The sequence below is a fragment of the Rhinoraja longicauda genome, chromosome 29 (assembly GCF_053455715.1).
Source record: "Rhinoraja longicauda isolate Sanriku21f chromosome 29, sRhiLon1.1, whole genome shotgun sequence".
NCBI lineage: Eukaryota > Metazoa > Chordata > Chondrichthyes > Rajiformes > Arhynchobatidae > Rhinoraja > Rhinoraja longicauda.
The window spans coordinates 9489988-9507596 of NC_135981.1; the positions used below are offsets into that span (position 1 = coordinate 9489988).

General features: G+C 40.0%; 1 protein-coding gene across 2 annotated transcripts in view; it reads right to left on the reverse strand.

Moving 5' to 3' along the window:
- Nucleotides 1-3556: 3556 nt before the first annotated feature.
- Nucleotides 3557-17609, reverse strand: part of rab5c (RAB5C, member RAS oncogene family) — a 31139-nt gene continuing 17086 nt past the window's right edge. Inside the window, exons 3-7 of one of the 2 annotated variants that reach the window (XM_078424927.1) lie at nucleotides 16608-16873; nucleotides 10963-11114; nucleotides 9929-10051; nucleotides 9626-9719; nucleotides 3557-7215 (exon numbers count right to left, since the gene is read on the reverse strand). In XM_078424927.1, the coding sequence (XP_078281053.1) occupies nucleotides 7100-7215; nucleotides 9626-9719; nucleotides 9929-10051; nucleotides 10963-11114; nucleotides 16608-16773 (651 nt within the window). In that variant the 5' untranslated portion in view covers nucleotides 16774-16873 and the 3' untranslated portion in view covers nucleotides 3557-7099. The remainder of the gene's footprint in view (nucleotides 7216-9625; nucleotides 9720-9928; nucleotides 10052-10962; nucleotides 11115-16607; nucleotides 16874-17609) is intronic. The other variant, XM_078424926.1, reaches the window with a different exon arrangement.

Sequence of the window (17609 nt, forward strand, 5' to 3'; positions counted from 1 at the left end):
GATCGGGAGAGGTTGGCTCGGCTAGAACTTTATTCCTTTGAGAGCAGGAAGATGTGGGCAATCTGATAGAGGTGTATAAAATCATGAGGTGCACAGAGCTGTTTTTTGCCCAGGGTAGGAGTATCTAGAACTAGAGGGCATAGGTTTAAGATGAAAGGGAAAAGATTTCATCAGAACCCAAGGGGCATTTTTTCCACACAGAGTGGAGGGTATATGCAACAAGCTGCAAGTAGTAGTTGTGGTAGGTACAATAACACAATTTGAGCCGCTAGGATAGGTACATGGATAGATTTAGATGGAAATGGCTAAACGTAAGTAAATGGGACAAGCTTAGATGGGGCATTTTGGTCAGCATGGACAAGTTGGGCCTATACACGCAGGTATTAATTTTGGCTTCATAATGTTAACTTTGAGTACGTCTTTTATGTTAACATTTATATCATGGAAATAAAGTTAAAATCTACAAATAGCAGACTTGTATGCAAAATTACTCTGTAAATTATTTTCAAAAATACAGTTGTGAAATTGCTTTGTTTAACATATCAGAAGAAACAAGTATTTTCTCAATTACTATCAGCATTATTTTCTGCTTGACCACCTTTTGAAAATGTGATTTCTCAAATCTCCATGGATGTGGACAGGCTGTTTTCGATGTGGAAAAGATGTTTCCAGTAGTGGGAGAGTCAAGAACTAGAGGGCACAGCCTCAGAATAAAATAACTTGCCTTCAAAATAGGAAAGAGGAGGGATTTCTTTAGTCAGAGGATGGTGAACCTGTGGTATTCATTACCACAGACGGCTGTGGAGGCCAAATCATTGGGTATTTTTAAAGCGGAGATTGATAGATTCTTGATCAGTAAGGGTGTCAAAGGTTGTGGGGAGAAGGCAGGAGAATGGGACTGAGAGGGAGAGATAGATCAACCATGATTGAATGGTGGAGTAGACTTGATGGGCTGAGTGACTTAATTCTGTTTCTATGTCTTATCGTCTCAGGAGATGGGAACAGCGTCTCTCAGGAAGGACAATGATTTTTGTCCCAATACATCAGTTAAAGGTTTAAGACTCATATCCAGCACCACTTGTTGTGAACGAATGAATTATCCATTCATGACTTCACTGATGTTGTAATTACTGTCCGAACAGAAAATTGGCAAGGAAAGCAGGAGCACAAAGGGATTAGGAGCAATGGAAGCAGAAAATTAGAAACTGATCATCCTTATAACATCTACAGTCAGAAGTCTAAACAAAAACTGAATTTATTTCGAAGAGATTTGATGCCTATTGTTGCTGCTTTGCTCAATATCTAGATATACCGATTTTATATTGCAAAAAACTGCCTCTTAAATCTTTGCAAAGAGATAAACCATGCAACGGAGCGAGAAGTCACACAAATGAAGAACTGCTTTCACAACTTTTAGCAAACATTTGAGATTTTGCTCTCCAGGTATTCTTTTACTTAAATCTTGGCCACAGAATTCTAATCCTAAATTTCAAAGTTTTCTTATCCTTTAAGGCACTCTAAAATTTGTTTTCCACTTTTCTTTTAAAGGATACAGCAAGATCAATCTCTCCTGATTCATCCTTGATGTACTGGGGGTGAGCTCTCTTCTTGATCTGTGGCACTGTTGCTCCAGAGATGTTATCAGGTTGGGAGCTCTGGGATTTTAAGATATAACTAGACCAAGTGGACCCATTGGGCCCAAAGCTCTCCTGCATTGGTGCAGCACCCTCTTCTCCCCCCCTCCCCTCTTCTCCCCCATTCCATCCCCCTCAACCCCCCTTATCCTACCTCCTCCATCCCCCCCCTTCCTCCACCCCCCTTCCTCTCTCCCCAGGGCAGGGCAATACCATGAACACTTCATCATGATTAGGATTAACCTTAATATTACCTGCCAAAGCCATCTCCCGATTTCCTTTTTAGTATGTTCAGTTCCCAAAAGTCATCCAGGGATGATCCCAGTTGCCTCTACCTGCTCCATGTCTCCTAACTCTTGACCAGAACCTCAATTCCTATTGTCATCCAACTTTCCCTACACTCATCTGCCTTGTCCTGCACTCTAACTGTAGCTAAACGTTGGACTAACAAGGACCTGCAATGAATCCATGTTAAAAAAGCAAGTGAAAGAAAATAACATACAGTGAATATCTCCAATATGAAAGTGAAATCACACCCACGAAAGCTTGAAGATGGAACAAAAATGATCAAAGTTGCAGATGCAGAAATTCTAATGTAAACAGGAAAGACTGGAAGCACTTTCAGGAACAGATTAGGAAGCCAGGAAAGAAATGGTTACGGGTTAGTTCAAGGACATCAGAACTGAAGTGAGAAAACAAGCTTATTTTCCAGTGGTAGCGAGGGTGAGAGATGGAGAGGACAAACAGAAAATTCTTGAAATATTCATCAGGTCAGTCACCATCTGTGAAGAGATAGACAGAGCTAATGCTGCAGGTTATTTTTTTTTATTGGAACCGGGGAAACGTATAAAAAAGGTTTTGAGATTCAGAGAGAGGGCATGGGAAGAGAGATCAAAAGGAGCAGGTCAGAATGGAGGTCAGTAGGTTTAATGATCAAAGGGGTGACAGTGCAAGACAAAAGAGGACAGTTAAGGGACAAGGAAGATAAATGCAGTCCAAAGGAACTGTAAATGGAAATGCAGAAGCCTAATTATAAATTTAAAATAGGATTGCTTAAAATCTGAAACAAAAATGTTTATTATTTGCAACCATAATTTTTTGTTGTTGTTGAATTTGGAATGATGTAATGTGCCCAGATAGGTGACCTGCTGTTCTTGGTGGTTATGCCGATCTCTAACGTTGGAGTAGGAATGGAACAGAGAATCAAGGTGGAGAGGAGACTTTTTTTTTCTTTCGTTGTCATGCTTGCAGAGAGAGTGGATATTCCAGAAAGCATTCATTTGATCCAAATTCAGTCATCACAATACAGAAATCCTGAGTGGAACTGAGCAGATAATCTGCTTTGTATAGATGGTGGGCCACTCTCTGGGAAGAATTCTTTGCTCCCCTCCAAAAAACAAAAATCACAAGTTATTCTGCATCTCCCCAAGACCGATTAGTTTATTGTTTATTGCAGCAACATGTATACTTCCACCTCCTCCAATCTTGCCTATTGCAATAGGTGCTCTCGATGTGGCATCTCTACAGTGCCGAGACACAGCATACACTTGTGCTACCATTTTGAGAACACTTACGTTCTGGATGCAAGCTATTTAATTCATCCTCCCATCCTCATTCCAACCAGTCCTCCTTTTCCCCCACTAAACACCCAACCCCTCGATTCCACATTTCACTCACCATCTTCCTTCCTCTATTTCCACATCTGCAACCTTTTGACCTGTCCACATAGTCTCCACCCAATCTCTTCCCCCACCTGACTCATCTGTCCCCCACCTCTCCCCCAATCCCTCCCCCGCCTGATTCATCTAAGCATCTGTTAATTTTCCTCCACAGATGTTGCTTGACTTGCTAAACTCATCCAGCAGTTTTATTTTGTTCAACATTCCAGCATCTGCAGTTTGTCTCCATTTAAATAACGTCACTTGTACATAAAAGCTTTCTGTTAGTTATAATTTTTATTAAAAATTCTAATTTACACATTTTGAAAACTAAATGCAATGCTCTATTTTTTATATATTACATAAATTTACTAATGCTAGAGCTACCACTGCAATTTTGGGGGATAGATTTCATTCCATTTCATTTAGTTGGAGCATTCAGTTCTCTTGGGATTGTGGAACAATTTCCCAGGCGAGGTAACAAATCAAATCGAACCACTGCCAGTGAAAACAAGCTTCAATCACAAAATCCTAATTTACTTAATAATCACCTAGCATTGTAAATGTTATTCTACCATGCACTTGTTTTGCTAATTCTTAATTTAGATAAATTCTGAAGCGATTAAAGGAAAATACAACCACCAGCATGTTTACAAGGAACTCCATCACTGCAGTCCAGACAGCTTTTTCTTCCTACCCAGTGAGAAGCAGGAAAGTTGATGTGGGTGGCAAGTAAATGATAGAATAAGGCCACATGAATTGGAGACAGGTTTCCAATTCTGTGTAAAGGGAAATGGACCATACATTTACACCACAGATTTATTGGTCGGCTGCTTGTCAAGGACAGGAGACAGAGAAAGCAATGACAATCCCTAAAATGAATTGCTCAAGGACCAGAGAAACCCATGATCTTCAAAGTCTCCAAGGAATTTAAAGATGCAAGACAGTGACGTGATACATGTAAATCTGGAAGCTTACTTTACATTAAATTGCAAATTTATACAGGTACTAGATCCCACCTCTAAAAGGCATTCAATATTAATGTATATCACTTCAGACAATAAAATACAGATGGGGTGAAGATCTGGAATGTGAACTATTGGATACTACCATAATGTTACTGCTTTTTGATCTCACAGCTTTGATACAGTCAAACAAGAGAGTATGGAGTATTCTCTATTTAACCGGTTTCAAAACTGTTTGCCATTGTTAGCCTGGTCAATATTAATAATATGTAGGCCATGACCCTCAGTGGTAGAAGCTAATGAACCCAGGTGTTGGTTTACAAGAAAGAACCTGCACAGTTACTGCAGGACTTTGCATCCTCCTTGGTCGATTCATCACAGACAAGTTCCATTGGAGACATCCATACAAGGCCAACGCTTGCACCAACTATTCCTAATTTTCCATGTTGCACAAGTCCATATCGCTTCTGGCAATCTGGACACTCTGCACTACTTTTAGGGCAAGGTTTTTTCATGCCTTCTTCAATGAAGATAAACAAAAAAAAAGTAAATTTCACTGCTATTTCCTTATTCTCAAATGCAACCACTTGTTTGTAAATTATCTACATTAACTTTGCTATTTTGGTTTTATATATCAGAAGCTTTTACAATCTTCTTGTGTTTCTCACTGAAATACATATTATCCCTTTCTAAGATGTTCCTTGTTAAGTTATGCAGTGTAGCCAATTTCATGTGGTCGACTGAATTTTTAATCTTTAGCTGGACCACTTTTTGTATTAGGTTTTTGTACAAAGTGGTATTTGGTGCAAACTATATCCTTAGTTCTTTTAACTATCAGTAAACTGGTTTTCCATCCATCAGCTGAATTAGATCTCGTGCAGTCAAGTTTGCTTTGTTTATACAAATTCAACATTGCCACCACCCTTCCCTTAATTATCAAATTTATTTTAACAATGCATCGCATATATTAGATCCAACACAGCCCTGCTCCATCATTGGCTCTTATAACAGATGTGGAAAACCATCTCTTATGCATTCCATTGTGTTTGAGATGGAACAAACACATTGGGGTGTAATCCAACTCAAGCCATACAAATGTAAAATGGTTGAAACTCTGGACTGCTGATTTCTTGACCTCCAAATGCAAGTTAGTTGACAGTGACAAAAATAATGTCATACAGTCAAATGCATCAGGTTTCGTGCACAAATATTGGGGTTGTGTACTTTTGGAGATTGATGTCCTCTGCACATTTATAGAACCACGGCTTTATGCAGGAAACCACAGCACTTTACTTCAAACTGGAGCGGTTTTGTTTATTGCAAGTTAACAACGTTAGTAAAAGGAAGCTAGATACAATTTTTTTTGTTTTTAAAGTTGATAGTTTATTAGAAGTCATTGGCACTCATCTTTGGGGTACTAAACTACTAGTGCTTGGCTACCAAAGTGTGCCTTACTTCCAGAATGTTAAGAGATGTTGCATAGTGGCATATACAAAGCCACATTTGATACCAATCGGATACAATCATTTGAAATCTACAGATTGGAGATAGTGGTGCAATTAATGCAAACTTTACCAGCAACAGGACAAGCACCAACCCTCTTGTACTCAGCACAAAACATCCCAAACTAGACTAAATACAGAAGCTGGTGAAAACAAAAAATATTCACTGTCGGAGGACATTGGGTTTCATTATCACTACCAGTTTAAAAAGTCTTTTTCAAATTTATAACATTCCAAATCTGTCACATTAGCCCATTTCAAATGAGCTGGCAGCAACATCTGAAGATGCCAAAAACATTCCAGTGTGCAATATTGTTCTTGAAGCATATACTCTTGACTTTCACCCTTATTCATTTGCAAAGGTTGTAAAGTTAATACTTCAAAACACAAATGACATTGTCGTTTACCTGACATCACTTGTAATACTTTAAGTAATGCAATTGCAATGGAGTTGATAATTAAGGTCGATTTCTTTATAGAACAAATACAAGCTGGAGTTAATTTATACCTCCCTCTATTTTTATTTGTCAAATTACAGATTTGTTTTATTACAGATTGGTATCTCTCACACAGACAAACTTGCTCTTTCACTGCCAACAGTGTTAGCACGACTGAACACTCCACAAATCCGAGCATTGTGTAAGATTGCAATTGCTGACATTATGGACATCACATCACCTCCATGAACATTGAAATTTACAATTATTGCAAAATTTGAACAGATTTGTGCATAACACATGAAACCAAAAAGAAAACTCCATGCTATCCGAACACAAAGAGGAAGAACAAAACAGCTATATTGGAAGGTGCTGTATGGACAATGGTTTACTGATTGAATACAAAGAAAACTTACATTACAAATACAGAGATCGTTTTCAAAATTCATAATTGTGATTTGGTCAAAACCACGAGCATTTAACCGCTGATTCCCCTTGTTAAATTAATTTGTTAATGTTTATTGGAGGGGTTGCGTACTAAGTAGTTCTTTAGGCAGATTTTCACAAAGACACCTAATCTATCTTTTTTAAAATCTTCGCTCTCCAGAATAATATACAAGATTGTAGAGTCTGAAAATGAAGGAATTGCCAGGTAAAATTGGCTCAAAGTAACTGGTGCATGCATCCGCCGCTGGAATTAGAAGGGAAGAGCTAAAGGTTGATATTAAAAGTGATTAAGACTTAAAATTTATTTCATATGGAAAAAGTGTTGGTGAGCTTCCTCCTGGATGATTGGAGTGGTGTGAAGAATCAATGCAGCGATCTGCAGCCGCTCTTGCGGTAAGTGCGAGTGGTAAAAGGGGATTCCGGTCGGGTTTTGTGAGGACACCTGCAATTACCAGCTTAATTACTGCAGCACTGGCTCCGATTTTGCGGACTGGTCTCCTGGAGGTCCACACCCCTGGTTCGGCCCGAGGTTCCACCTGCATTCTGAGGTTCGTTTTTCGGCAGCTTTTTGGCTATATGAAAAAAAAATAATAAAAAGTCACTGCAAAATTTATTTTGTACAATTTATTGAGAAATTATAGATCTAAATTACAGTAGCTATCACTTAATGAGAAACAGTACACCCACCCACAATTTGGAGATTAACACCAAGAAACAGATTAAATATAGATTCATGGCCGTATATATTTTCTATTTTGTTCATGAAGCAGCAAACATCCTTGGGCACTCATTCTGCCCTAGAGATGTCCTCCTGCAGTGAGTGCTCTACCAACCCTGGTATATTTATATATAATGCCCACAGGCCTTTTCTGGGCGAAATTCTTGAAAGTTAAAAAATACATGCAAGTGTTAGAAATCTAAAAACAAAAATGTAGGAAACACTCTGGAGGTCAATTAGCATTTGTGAAGGTAGACAGCTAGCTTTGGAGAATTTGGTCTGCCTCCGAATTCACTAAAACATTTGCAAGTACAGGCCAAAGTTCTGATGAATGGTCTTCAACCTGAAATAGTAACTGCTTCTTTCCTGTCCTGTTGAATTTTCCAGTATTATAAACCGTTGAGGCTGGAATATGGGGGGGGGGGAGGGGGAAAAAGAGGATCTCCATTTATAGGAAATGGCATTTCTAGGCCAGTATAAGAAAATAACTGCAGATGCTGGTACAAATCGATTTATTCACAAAATGCTGGAGTAACTCAGCAGGTCAGGCAGCATCTCGGGAGAGAAGGAATGGGTGACGTTTCGGGTCGAGACCCTTCTTCAGACTGATGTCAGGGTGGCGGGACAAAGGAAGGATATAGGTGGAGACAGGAAGATAGAGGGAGATCTGGGAAGGAGGAGGGGAAGGGAGGGACAGAGGAACTATCTAAAGTTGGAGAAGTCGTTGTTCATACCGCTGGGCTGCAAACTGCCCAGGCGAAATATGAGGTTCTGTTCCTCCAATTTCCGGTGGGCCTCACAATGGCCCTGGAGGAGGCCCATGACAAAGGTCAGACTGGGAATGGGAGGGGGAGTTGCTCGGCCACCGGGAGATCAGCTTGGTTAATGCGGACCGAGCGCAGGTGTTCAGCCTGCTTCTAGGCCAGGTGTTTCTAGGCCAGGCTTGTTTTCATTGCATAGTACTCATTGCTCAAGATTGTGGTGGCAATGGGAGATAAATGGGAAACACTATTCAGGAATCAGGTGTGAATTTGTCAATTACTACTGTCCACAGAAGTCTTCATGGACAGAAATACAGAGGCTACAGTGCAAGATGTAAACCACTGGTTAGCTGCCAAAATTAGGATGGCCAGGTTACAGTTTGCCAAGAGGTACTTAAAATAGCATCCATCGTTCTGGAAAAAGGTCTTGTGGACAGATGAGATGAAGATTAACTTGTATCAGAGTGATGGCAAGAGCAAAGTATGGAGGAGAGAAGGAACTGCCCAAGATCCAAAGCATACCACCTCATTTGGGAAACACGGTGGTGGGGGTGTTATGGCCTGCGCATGTATGGCTGCTGAAGGTACTGGCTCATTTATCCTCATTGATGATACAACTGCTGATGGTAGTAGCATAATGAATTCTGAAGTGCATAGACACATCCTATCTGCTCAAGTTCAAACAAATGCCTCAAAACTCATTGTCTTGCTATACAATGAACTGCTGGCCAATGATCCCAAACCCCAAACATACTGCTAAAGCAACAAAGGAGTTTTTCAAAGATAAAAAATGGTCAATTCTCGAGTGGCCAAGTCAATTACCCGATCTGAACACAATTGAGCATGCCTTTTATATGCTGAAGAGAAAACTGAAGGAGACTAGCCCCCAAAACAAGCATAAGCTAAAGATGGCTGCAATACAGGCCTGGCAGAGCATCACCAGCGTAGACACCCAACAACTGGTGAACTCCATGAATCGCAGACTTCAGTCATTGCATGTAAAGGATATGCAATAAAATACTAAACATGACTACTTTCATTTACATGACATTGCTGTGTCCCAAACATTATGGTGCCCTGAAATGGGGGGACTATGTATAAACACAGCTGTAATTTCTACATGGTGAAACCAAAATGTATAACAATGGCCTTCATTAAAATCTGATAATGTGCACTTTAACCACATGTGATTTTTTCTATTACAAATCTCAAATTGTGGAGTACAGAGGCATATAAATGATGAGTCTTTCTCCCAAACATTATGGAGGGCACTGTAGCCCTGCGATTTCACATCAGTCTGCTATTGTCACAAAAATAACATTTGGTGGGAGTGGTAGGAACATACCATGTAAAATTAAATAAAGCCCAAATTATGCTGTTACTACGAGCACAAACTCAAACCAAATTGATTCCTCATAGCAGGTCTAAAAACAAGTTGCAAGCAACACAAACTGACGGAAGATTAAGAAACCACATTTAAAAGAATCAAGAATAGGCACATACCAATGGCCATAAATATTTCATTCACATTCATTGCATTCTTTGCTGATGTCTCCATGAACAGCAAGCTGTTGTCTTCTGCATATGCTTGTGCTTCCTGAATGAGACAACAACTTAAATTCTAAATAGCAAAGTCCAAACATTCAGTGTTCACACATCCAAAACGCAACGATAATTTCAGTAAGAATTGTGCTTTATATAACTGGTTTGGACGAGCCTTCTCCTCCCTCGGGAGGGAAGGAGTTGGGGAAAAATGGCAGTGGCAGTAGTTGAAATACACAAATGCAATTTTACACAGTAACCTACCTGAAATTCCACTGCTCGTTTATTTGCAAGGTCAGCCTTGTTCCCAGCTAATGCAATCACTATATTCGGACTGGCTTGCCGCTGCAGTTCCTTTACCCAGTTCTTAGCCCGTGCAAATGTGTCCTTCAAAATCAAATGTTAAATTCAATTGAGTAGGACTGAAGACCTGCATAATTTTTCATCCACATCAATGACTTTTTAGGGGAAGTGGTACAGTACTGACCAATCTGCACACATCAATTTAGATGAATGGAAAATAATTTAAACATTTCAATGAATGATGCTCCTTTAATCTGTGTTCCATTGCAGGAATATGTTAACTGCTACACAACTGTTCGACATAAAGTACACCTGTGCAACTAAACCTGGCTTAGCCAAGGAAAAGTGGACATAATCTAAATTGGACAAATACACACAATAAATGCACATAAATAAGGCAAGTTTCAAAAAAGTTTGGCCGGAGAAAGGAGCAAGCAAGTACAGCTCAAGAAGTTACAACCTCAGGTACTGTTTGGAATTCTACATTGCCAAAGTTTCTATTTAGTTCAGTGCTTTAGGTCAGTGCAGACCTAGTGGCCAGAGAGTCTGTTTCCTAGCGGTAGCTTTAACTAACGTGCATATTTTAAAAGTAAATTAAGCAGGCAAAAAATACAATGTGTGCCATACCTAAATTTGAGATTCAAGCACCAGTAACAATTTATAATTTATTTGTTTCATTCAGTATGATAAAACAGGTAATGTGTCTCTGGTGAGTGGGACAACATTCAGCAAGGCAAAACTAATCACATACAGGAACAAACGTTCTACTTTTTTGTACTTTGACTGCTTTTGTTGTGCATCAAGGCCTTCCAAGAATCTGAAAACCAATGCTTTTAGCTATGTTAAAAAGGAGTGTGCACCATCACTGAAGGTACTTACTACATGTGCCAATCTGGAGAGGCTCAATGCATGCTTTGGTGAAGTTGATGGCTTCTGTTTAAAGGGCAAGAAAGGACAAATAGAATGTAAAAGCAAAACTAAGAAGAATTACTTACTGTGTTGGTTATATCATAGACCACAATGGCAGCTTGCGCCCCCCTGTAGTACATTGGTGCCAAGCTGTGATACCTCTCTTGTCCAGCAGTATCCCAAATCTCAAATTTAACAGTTGTGTCATCCAAACAGACTGTCTGTGTTAGAAAGGCAGCTGAAAGTCAAAATTAATACTCATTTCAGCTATGAGCGAAAAAATTCAAACTTATGCTATTTGTCCAATCTCAAACAAATTTGAAAAGTTCAACACAGCATGTATAAATATCCCTATTCTGCAATGTGCCCTCAAAAATCATAATGTTTTGTTAACATTATGAAACTTGAGCGACATACTCGAAGGCCCTCAGTACATGAACTGCCCCAGACCTACTCTTGGTCAAGAGTTGGATAATTTCAGCCTTTGGACATGGGATCATACTCAAGAAATGGGATATTGGCTCCATCTGTGTTGAGCAATCAATGAATGTAAAAACCCCCAACTGTGAACGAAATGCCTGTGGTTTTATTCTCGTGCACAGGAGGTCTTACTTGCAAATGATTATGTCTATTGCCAATTACCCAAAATGTTTAAAGTGTTTTGGAATCTTATTTTGTCTATTTTTAAATACCATAGGCTAAATTGCAGATATGTACACTTTTCTCTCCTCAAAGTTGAATTCTTAAATTTATCTCTGGAGTAAACGTGCTGACAAATTTCCACACTCCAAAGACAGAGTTGTGACCAATTGCAGAACATTGCATCAAAACATAATTTCACAATTAAAAATCTAGTATAACCAGTCATAATTTTATCTCAAAGTAACTGCATGAGGTAAATTTTCCTAATTACCCATTTCACCTCCTTAACTTCATGTTATGGCAATGATTCTACTTTAAAAGTAGTTATATACCAAGATCTGTACCACATTGTGTGCTTCAATACTACCTGCTGTTTTCAAGTTCAATGAACTGTAGCAACTTGTGGAAAAAATACCCAACATAAAACAGGATTTGAACTGATTAGTTTGTATTGTGCTCAGGCCCCATGTAACATTCATAAGAATAAACTATGAAAGTTCACAAATTCTCAAGTCTTTCTCTGCCAAAATTGAAATAAAAGAAAAACATTGAACAGAATCTTGGCTGTCTAAAGACTCAAAGCGGCATAATTTGGTCAGACAAAAATAACCCATCTGGGAACAGAAGGTTTAAGGATTATGCCTTCTATGGTGGATTTTGTAGAACTTGTGGAATTTAAAAAAGTGACCGTATGACTGTGCTTATCTGTCAGAAAGTCCCTCTTCTGCATCTCACTTTACTTGGAATCTAGGCTGTAGAACTCGACAATTCAGCAATCAGAGATGTCATGAGTTAGATACTGGACTAGTAATCCAGGGACCTGGACAACAACTTCCACCATAGAAGCCAAGGAATTAAATTTCTGATAATTAACTAAACTTATAAAAGCTAATCTTTGTAATGACAGCCACAAAACTAATGGAGCATTCCAAAAACCCCCTCAAGTTCACCAATGATCTTTATCGAAGTAAATCCATCTTCCATACCAAGTATGGTACAAGTGGCTTCAGACCCACCAATGTGGCTGACCCATAAACGTCCTCTGAAATAGCCTCGTTTGTCACTCAGCACAATGGTGCTTAAGGATGGGCCATAAATGCCAGTCTTGTCAGTGACACCCAGATCTTAACAAAAAAGTAATGTTGATAACTTCTGTTCCTCTCCACCACAGGTTACTCTCAACCTATCAATCCATCCACTCAGGAAGATGATCCTACAGCACCACTTGAAGTCCCATAGATTCCTCGCTTATCCTCCTTATTATTACTCAGCCATTAAAATTATGGTTATTCATCATATTGTTTTTGTTGGAGCATTTATCAAATCTCCCTAATTCGCAGAACAGTACAGTTGATACTGGAAGTACAAAAAACGAAGCATTCCTCAGGTATCCCTAACTTAAATAAATATATTTTCATTGAGTGTGTCTCAACAGCGATTTAGCATTCTGACTGCATCAATCATTGCTTCAAGCTCCTTTTGACACGTGTTGCCATTTCGGTTTACAAATTCACATGACACCTAATTTTTTATTTATTTCTGGTCTTTATAACTAATCAAACTGCTAAGGTACAAACAATAAAGGAATTAAATTTTCCAATTTCCAAACCGTGGTTCAAGTGAATAGCTTAATGAGTTAGACCGTGAGTACTGCTAGCTCGGCATCAAGTTTCAGTTTCACATGCTCGTTTCCACTTAATACAATACAATATATCTTTATTGTCATTGTACCCAGGGGTACAACGAGATCGGGAATGCGCCTCCCATACGATGCAATAATTTAAGTAATTAACAGCAACCCAACGAAACGAAACAATTGTAACAGTTTTTAGACAGGGTAAAGTGCACGTTGATCTATGCGTTGTGGCCATCCGGCTCAGCAGGACCGGTTCATAGCAGCTACGGCCCTGGGGATGAAGCTGTTCCTGAGTCTGGAGGTGCGGGCGTAGAAGGCCTTGTATCGTCTGCCCGATGGAAGGAGTTCGAACAGACTGTTGCAGGGGTGTGAAGAGTCTTTGTGGATGCTGGTGGCTTTTCTGAGGCATCGTGTGTTGTAGATGCCCTCCAAGTCTGGTAGCTGTGTTCCGATGGTCCTCTGAGCTCTATGGACTACCCGCTGTAGAGCTTTCCTTTCTGCCTCCGTGCAGCTGAGGTACCACACAGGGATGCCATGCGTTAGGATGCTCTCTATGGTGCAGCGGTAGAAGGTCGTCGGCAGCTGTTGGGGTAGACCAGACTTTTTCAGTGTTCTTAAGTAGAACAGTCTTTGTTGTGCCTTCTTGACCAGCGCAGCAGTGTTATTGGACCATGTTAGGTCCTCCGAAATGTGAGTGCCCAGAAACTTGAAGCTGGACACTCTCTCCACACTGTCCCCGTTGATAGAGATCGGGGCATATTCCCCATTATGTGACCTACGGAAGTTGATGATCAGCTCCTTGGTCTTGGTGGTATTTAGGAACAGGTTGTTCTCCGAGCACCAGTCCGCCAGGTTCTGCACCTCCGCTCTATAGTTTGTTTCATCCCCGTTGGTGATAAGCCCGATCACCGTTGTGTCGTCTGCAAACTTGACAATGGTGTTGGTGTCGAATGCAGAAACACAGTCATGTGTGAAGAGGGAGTAGAGCATGGGGCTCAGAACACAGCCCTGTGGTGTGCCGGTACTCAGGGTGATAGTGGAGGACATTCTCACTGCCTGCGGTCGTTCCAGCAGGAAGTCCAGAAATACAAAACAAACGTGTTACTGTCATTATATGGGGACTTGGAATAACACAAATAAGAACCAAACAAGAGCCTGCGATTAGACTTCTCCAACCGTTTCACACTGACTCCTTGTGGTCTGGCACCAATTCAAGTTTATTATCTGCACATATATGATGTAGTTCAAATACAATAACAATTTTACTTGCAGCAGCATCATAGGCAACACCCAAAAACAAATTATACATAAATTATACAACTTCTACAAGGCAGTGAAAAGAAAGACTTGGCATAAAGGCAGAAGTGCAAAACAGAACTAGAAAACAACCCCAGAGTAGTTAAAGAGGTAGCCCTCAGTGTTCCATTGCCGAGGTCGGATTAGGATTGCACTGGTCCGTTCAAGAACCTGATAGCTGAAGGAAAGTATCTTCTCCTGAACCTTGTGGTGTGGGACTTCAGGCTTGTGTACCTCCTATCCATTGGTAGCAGCGAGAAGCAGGTATGGCCCAGATGGTGGGGATATTTAATGACAAATGCCACCTTCTTGAGGCAGCGCACCTGTAAAAGCTTTTGATGGAGGGAAACGCCATGCCGGGATGGATTGTGCAGAGTTCAATAGTCTCCGTAGGAAAAGATTGGATGGAAATTTGTTCTGCAGCTATTAAGTACGAGGTCCAGCCTCTCATGTACATTAGTAAACGAATCAGTGACTTGTTGCTCAGTGACATTAACATATGCTGTTAATAAATCGGATTTGATGTAACGTCCAATCCAGAGTTTGTTCACAATCAGATACTAAGCAGTTTTGTTTTTATTTCACTCAGGCAGACAATCCACACTACAATTCCAGAGGATAGACACTAAATGCTGGAGTAACTCAGCGGGTCAGGCAGCATCTCTGGAGAGAAGGAATGAGTGACGTTTTGGGTCGAGACCCTTCTTCAGACTGAAGAAGGGCCTCGACCCAAAACGTCACCCATTCCTTCTCTCCAGAGATGCTACCTGACCCGCTGAGTTACACCAACATTGTGTCTACCTTCAATTTAAACCAGCATTTGCAGTTATTTTTCCTACAATTCCAGAGAAGCTCTCCTGTAATGGGAATTGATGACCGAGGAAGGCCCTGATAACAACTTTTCCCGTGGCAGGCTACAATTAAATCTCCTGTCCAGAAAGTCATGAAGCCTTTAAGATCTGCAGCACACCCTCCTCCTCCCCCCAGAAATTACATTTGACGTTATGAATCCAAGGATTTGCTACTTTTCAGTTGGCATATGTTGCAAAACATACTTGGCTAATAAAGTATGATTATAATGATATGGCCCTTGACATCTTGTTTCAATATTATAATGGCACTAACCACTTAGCCCGGGATGGGGGTCATTCTTTTCATTTGATTGTGTAGACTGCATTATTCTTGATAAACACTGCACAGCAAGTTTGATGTAGACATTTGTATACCGTGTATTTCGATAAACACAGCTCGATCTGATACCACAACCCTGAAGGAACGTTACCCTTTAACACCCATCTGCTGCAATTTACTTAAGACAAAAGGAAACTTGAATGGAGCTGCAAAATTTATGTTCCCGCCCTCATGACAAATAAAGAAATTATAACTTTAAGTCTGCATTTCACAATATGGAAGCAATAAAACACAGATTCTCACTGGATAGTTATCTCTGGTGCTTCCTTTCACGTTTAGAAGCCATTCCCAAATCTGCTGAGGGTTAAACTGATTTACACAGGCTTATGATTAAAAACTCATTATAAAACATCAAATTGGAAATGCAAATTCAGGTGCTATACAATTTGAAGACAGAATCAGAACTTTTGACTTTGAGGTTTTTAGATTGGCATGGATACACAGGGAATGGATATGGAATGTGTGCAGGACACGAGTTTAATTTATCTTAACATCATGTATGGCCTCAACACTGGGCCAAAGGGCCTGTTCTGGTGCTGTACTGTCTACGTTAACTGTAGAATGTTGCCTTCCACTCCTTTGCTTTGACCAGAAAGGAGCAGTATTATGGTGCAGAGTCATATCTGGTTTAACAAATATGATAAGCTTTGCAGAACAATGTAAACCACCAAGCTACTTTCAGCAGTGACAAAGATCCTTCATGGCTTACTTAACATAAACATATGCTTAATTTATGGAGACAGCACTATTTATGTATTCATGAAAGCACAACATTATCTTGGTGGAGAAGTTGAAATTCCATCGTTGAAACCAAAGGGAAAAACAGCTCAGCATGGAATCCTCATTCCATTCACTAACTACTGTTTCAAGAAGCCATGGCTGGCAAACCAATTAATGGTTAATTAACATTAAAACCAGAGCTAGTTCACCAACGGATTCAAAGTTTTATTGTCAACTTTCACTTACCTCCAATTGTGCTTTCTTGGTATTCATGGAACTGTCCTTTCACAAAGCGCAAAACAAGGCTGGATTTGCCCACTGCTGACTCGCCCAGGAGCACCAATTTAAACTGACAGATTTTGTTTCCAGCGGCTGGTCCATTGGATCGAGCCATGTTACCCCGACCCGCCATGGCCTAAAGTGCAGAGGCTTGAAGAAACGTTCCAAGTTTCAACAGCAGAAGTGATGCGTCAAGGCTGAGACTTCAGAGGCAGCTATCAGCAAGTTCGAAACTGCAAAACATATCAAATTAATCTTGCGTGATAGATTAAGAATTTGTTGTAGAGACAAATTCACATGACACTAAATGCATAGAAAAATATAGCTTTAGAACAAAACATACAAATACTTAATTGTTTGAGATCAGCCAAATATTTTTCTAAGCACTTTGAGAAAGACGTTTTCATGTGCTAAATAAATCCAAGATTTAAAAATGTGAGTTGCACTGTGAGAGAAATCTAATGTTATTCATTATTACATTACTCCCTGGTCATATTTTCAGTTAATTTGAAACAATACACCAGATGGAATTTCATTACACAGAGGGTGGTGAATCTGTGGAATTCATTGCCACAGACAGCTGTGGAAGTCAAATCAATGGATATTTTTAAGGTGGAGATTGACATATTCTTGATTATTAGGGGTGTCAGGGGTTATGGGGAGAGGGCAGGAGAAAGGGGTTGAGAGGGAAAGATAGATTGGCCATGATTGAATGGCTGAGTAGACTTGAAGGGCGAATGGCCTAGTTCTGCTCCTATAACTTATAAATTTATGGTGAACTCAATCGCTACTCTGAACAAGGAACAACCAGTAGAGGTGTATCACCTAAGTTTATCAGCTAAAATATTCAGATCCCAAAGAGTTCAATGATTTCCTCGACATCTGTTCAATTAAAAAAGATTCCAGTGGAGAATAAAAAAATGAATCTAGGCACATCAACATGCAGGAAATGGAGGGATTTGGATCAGG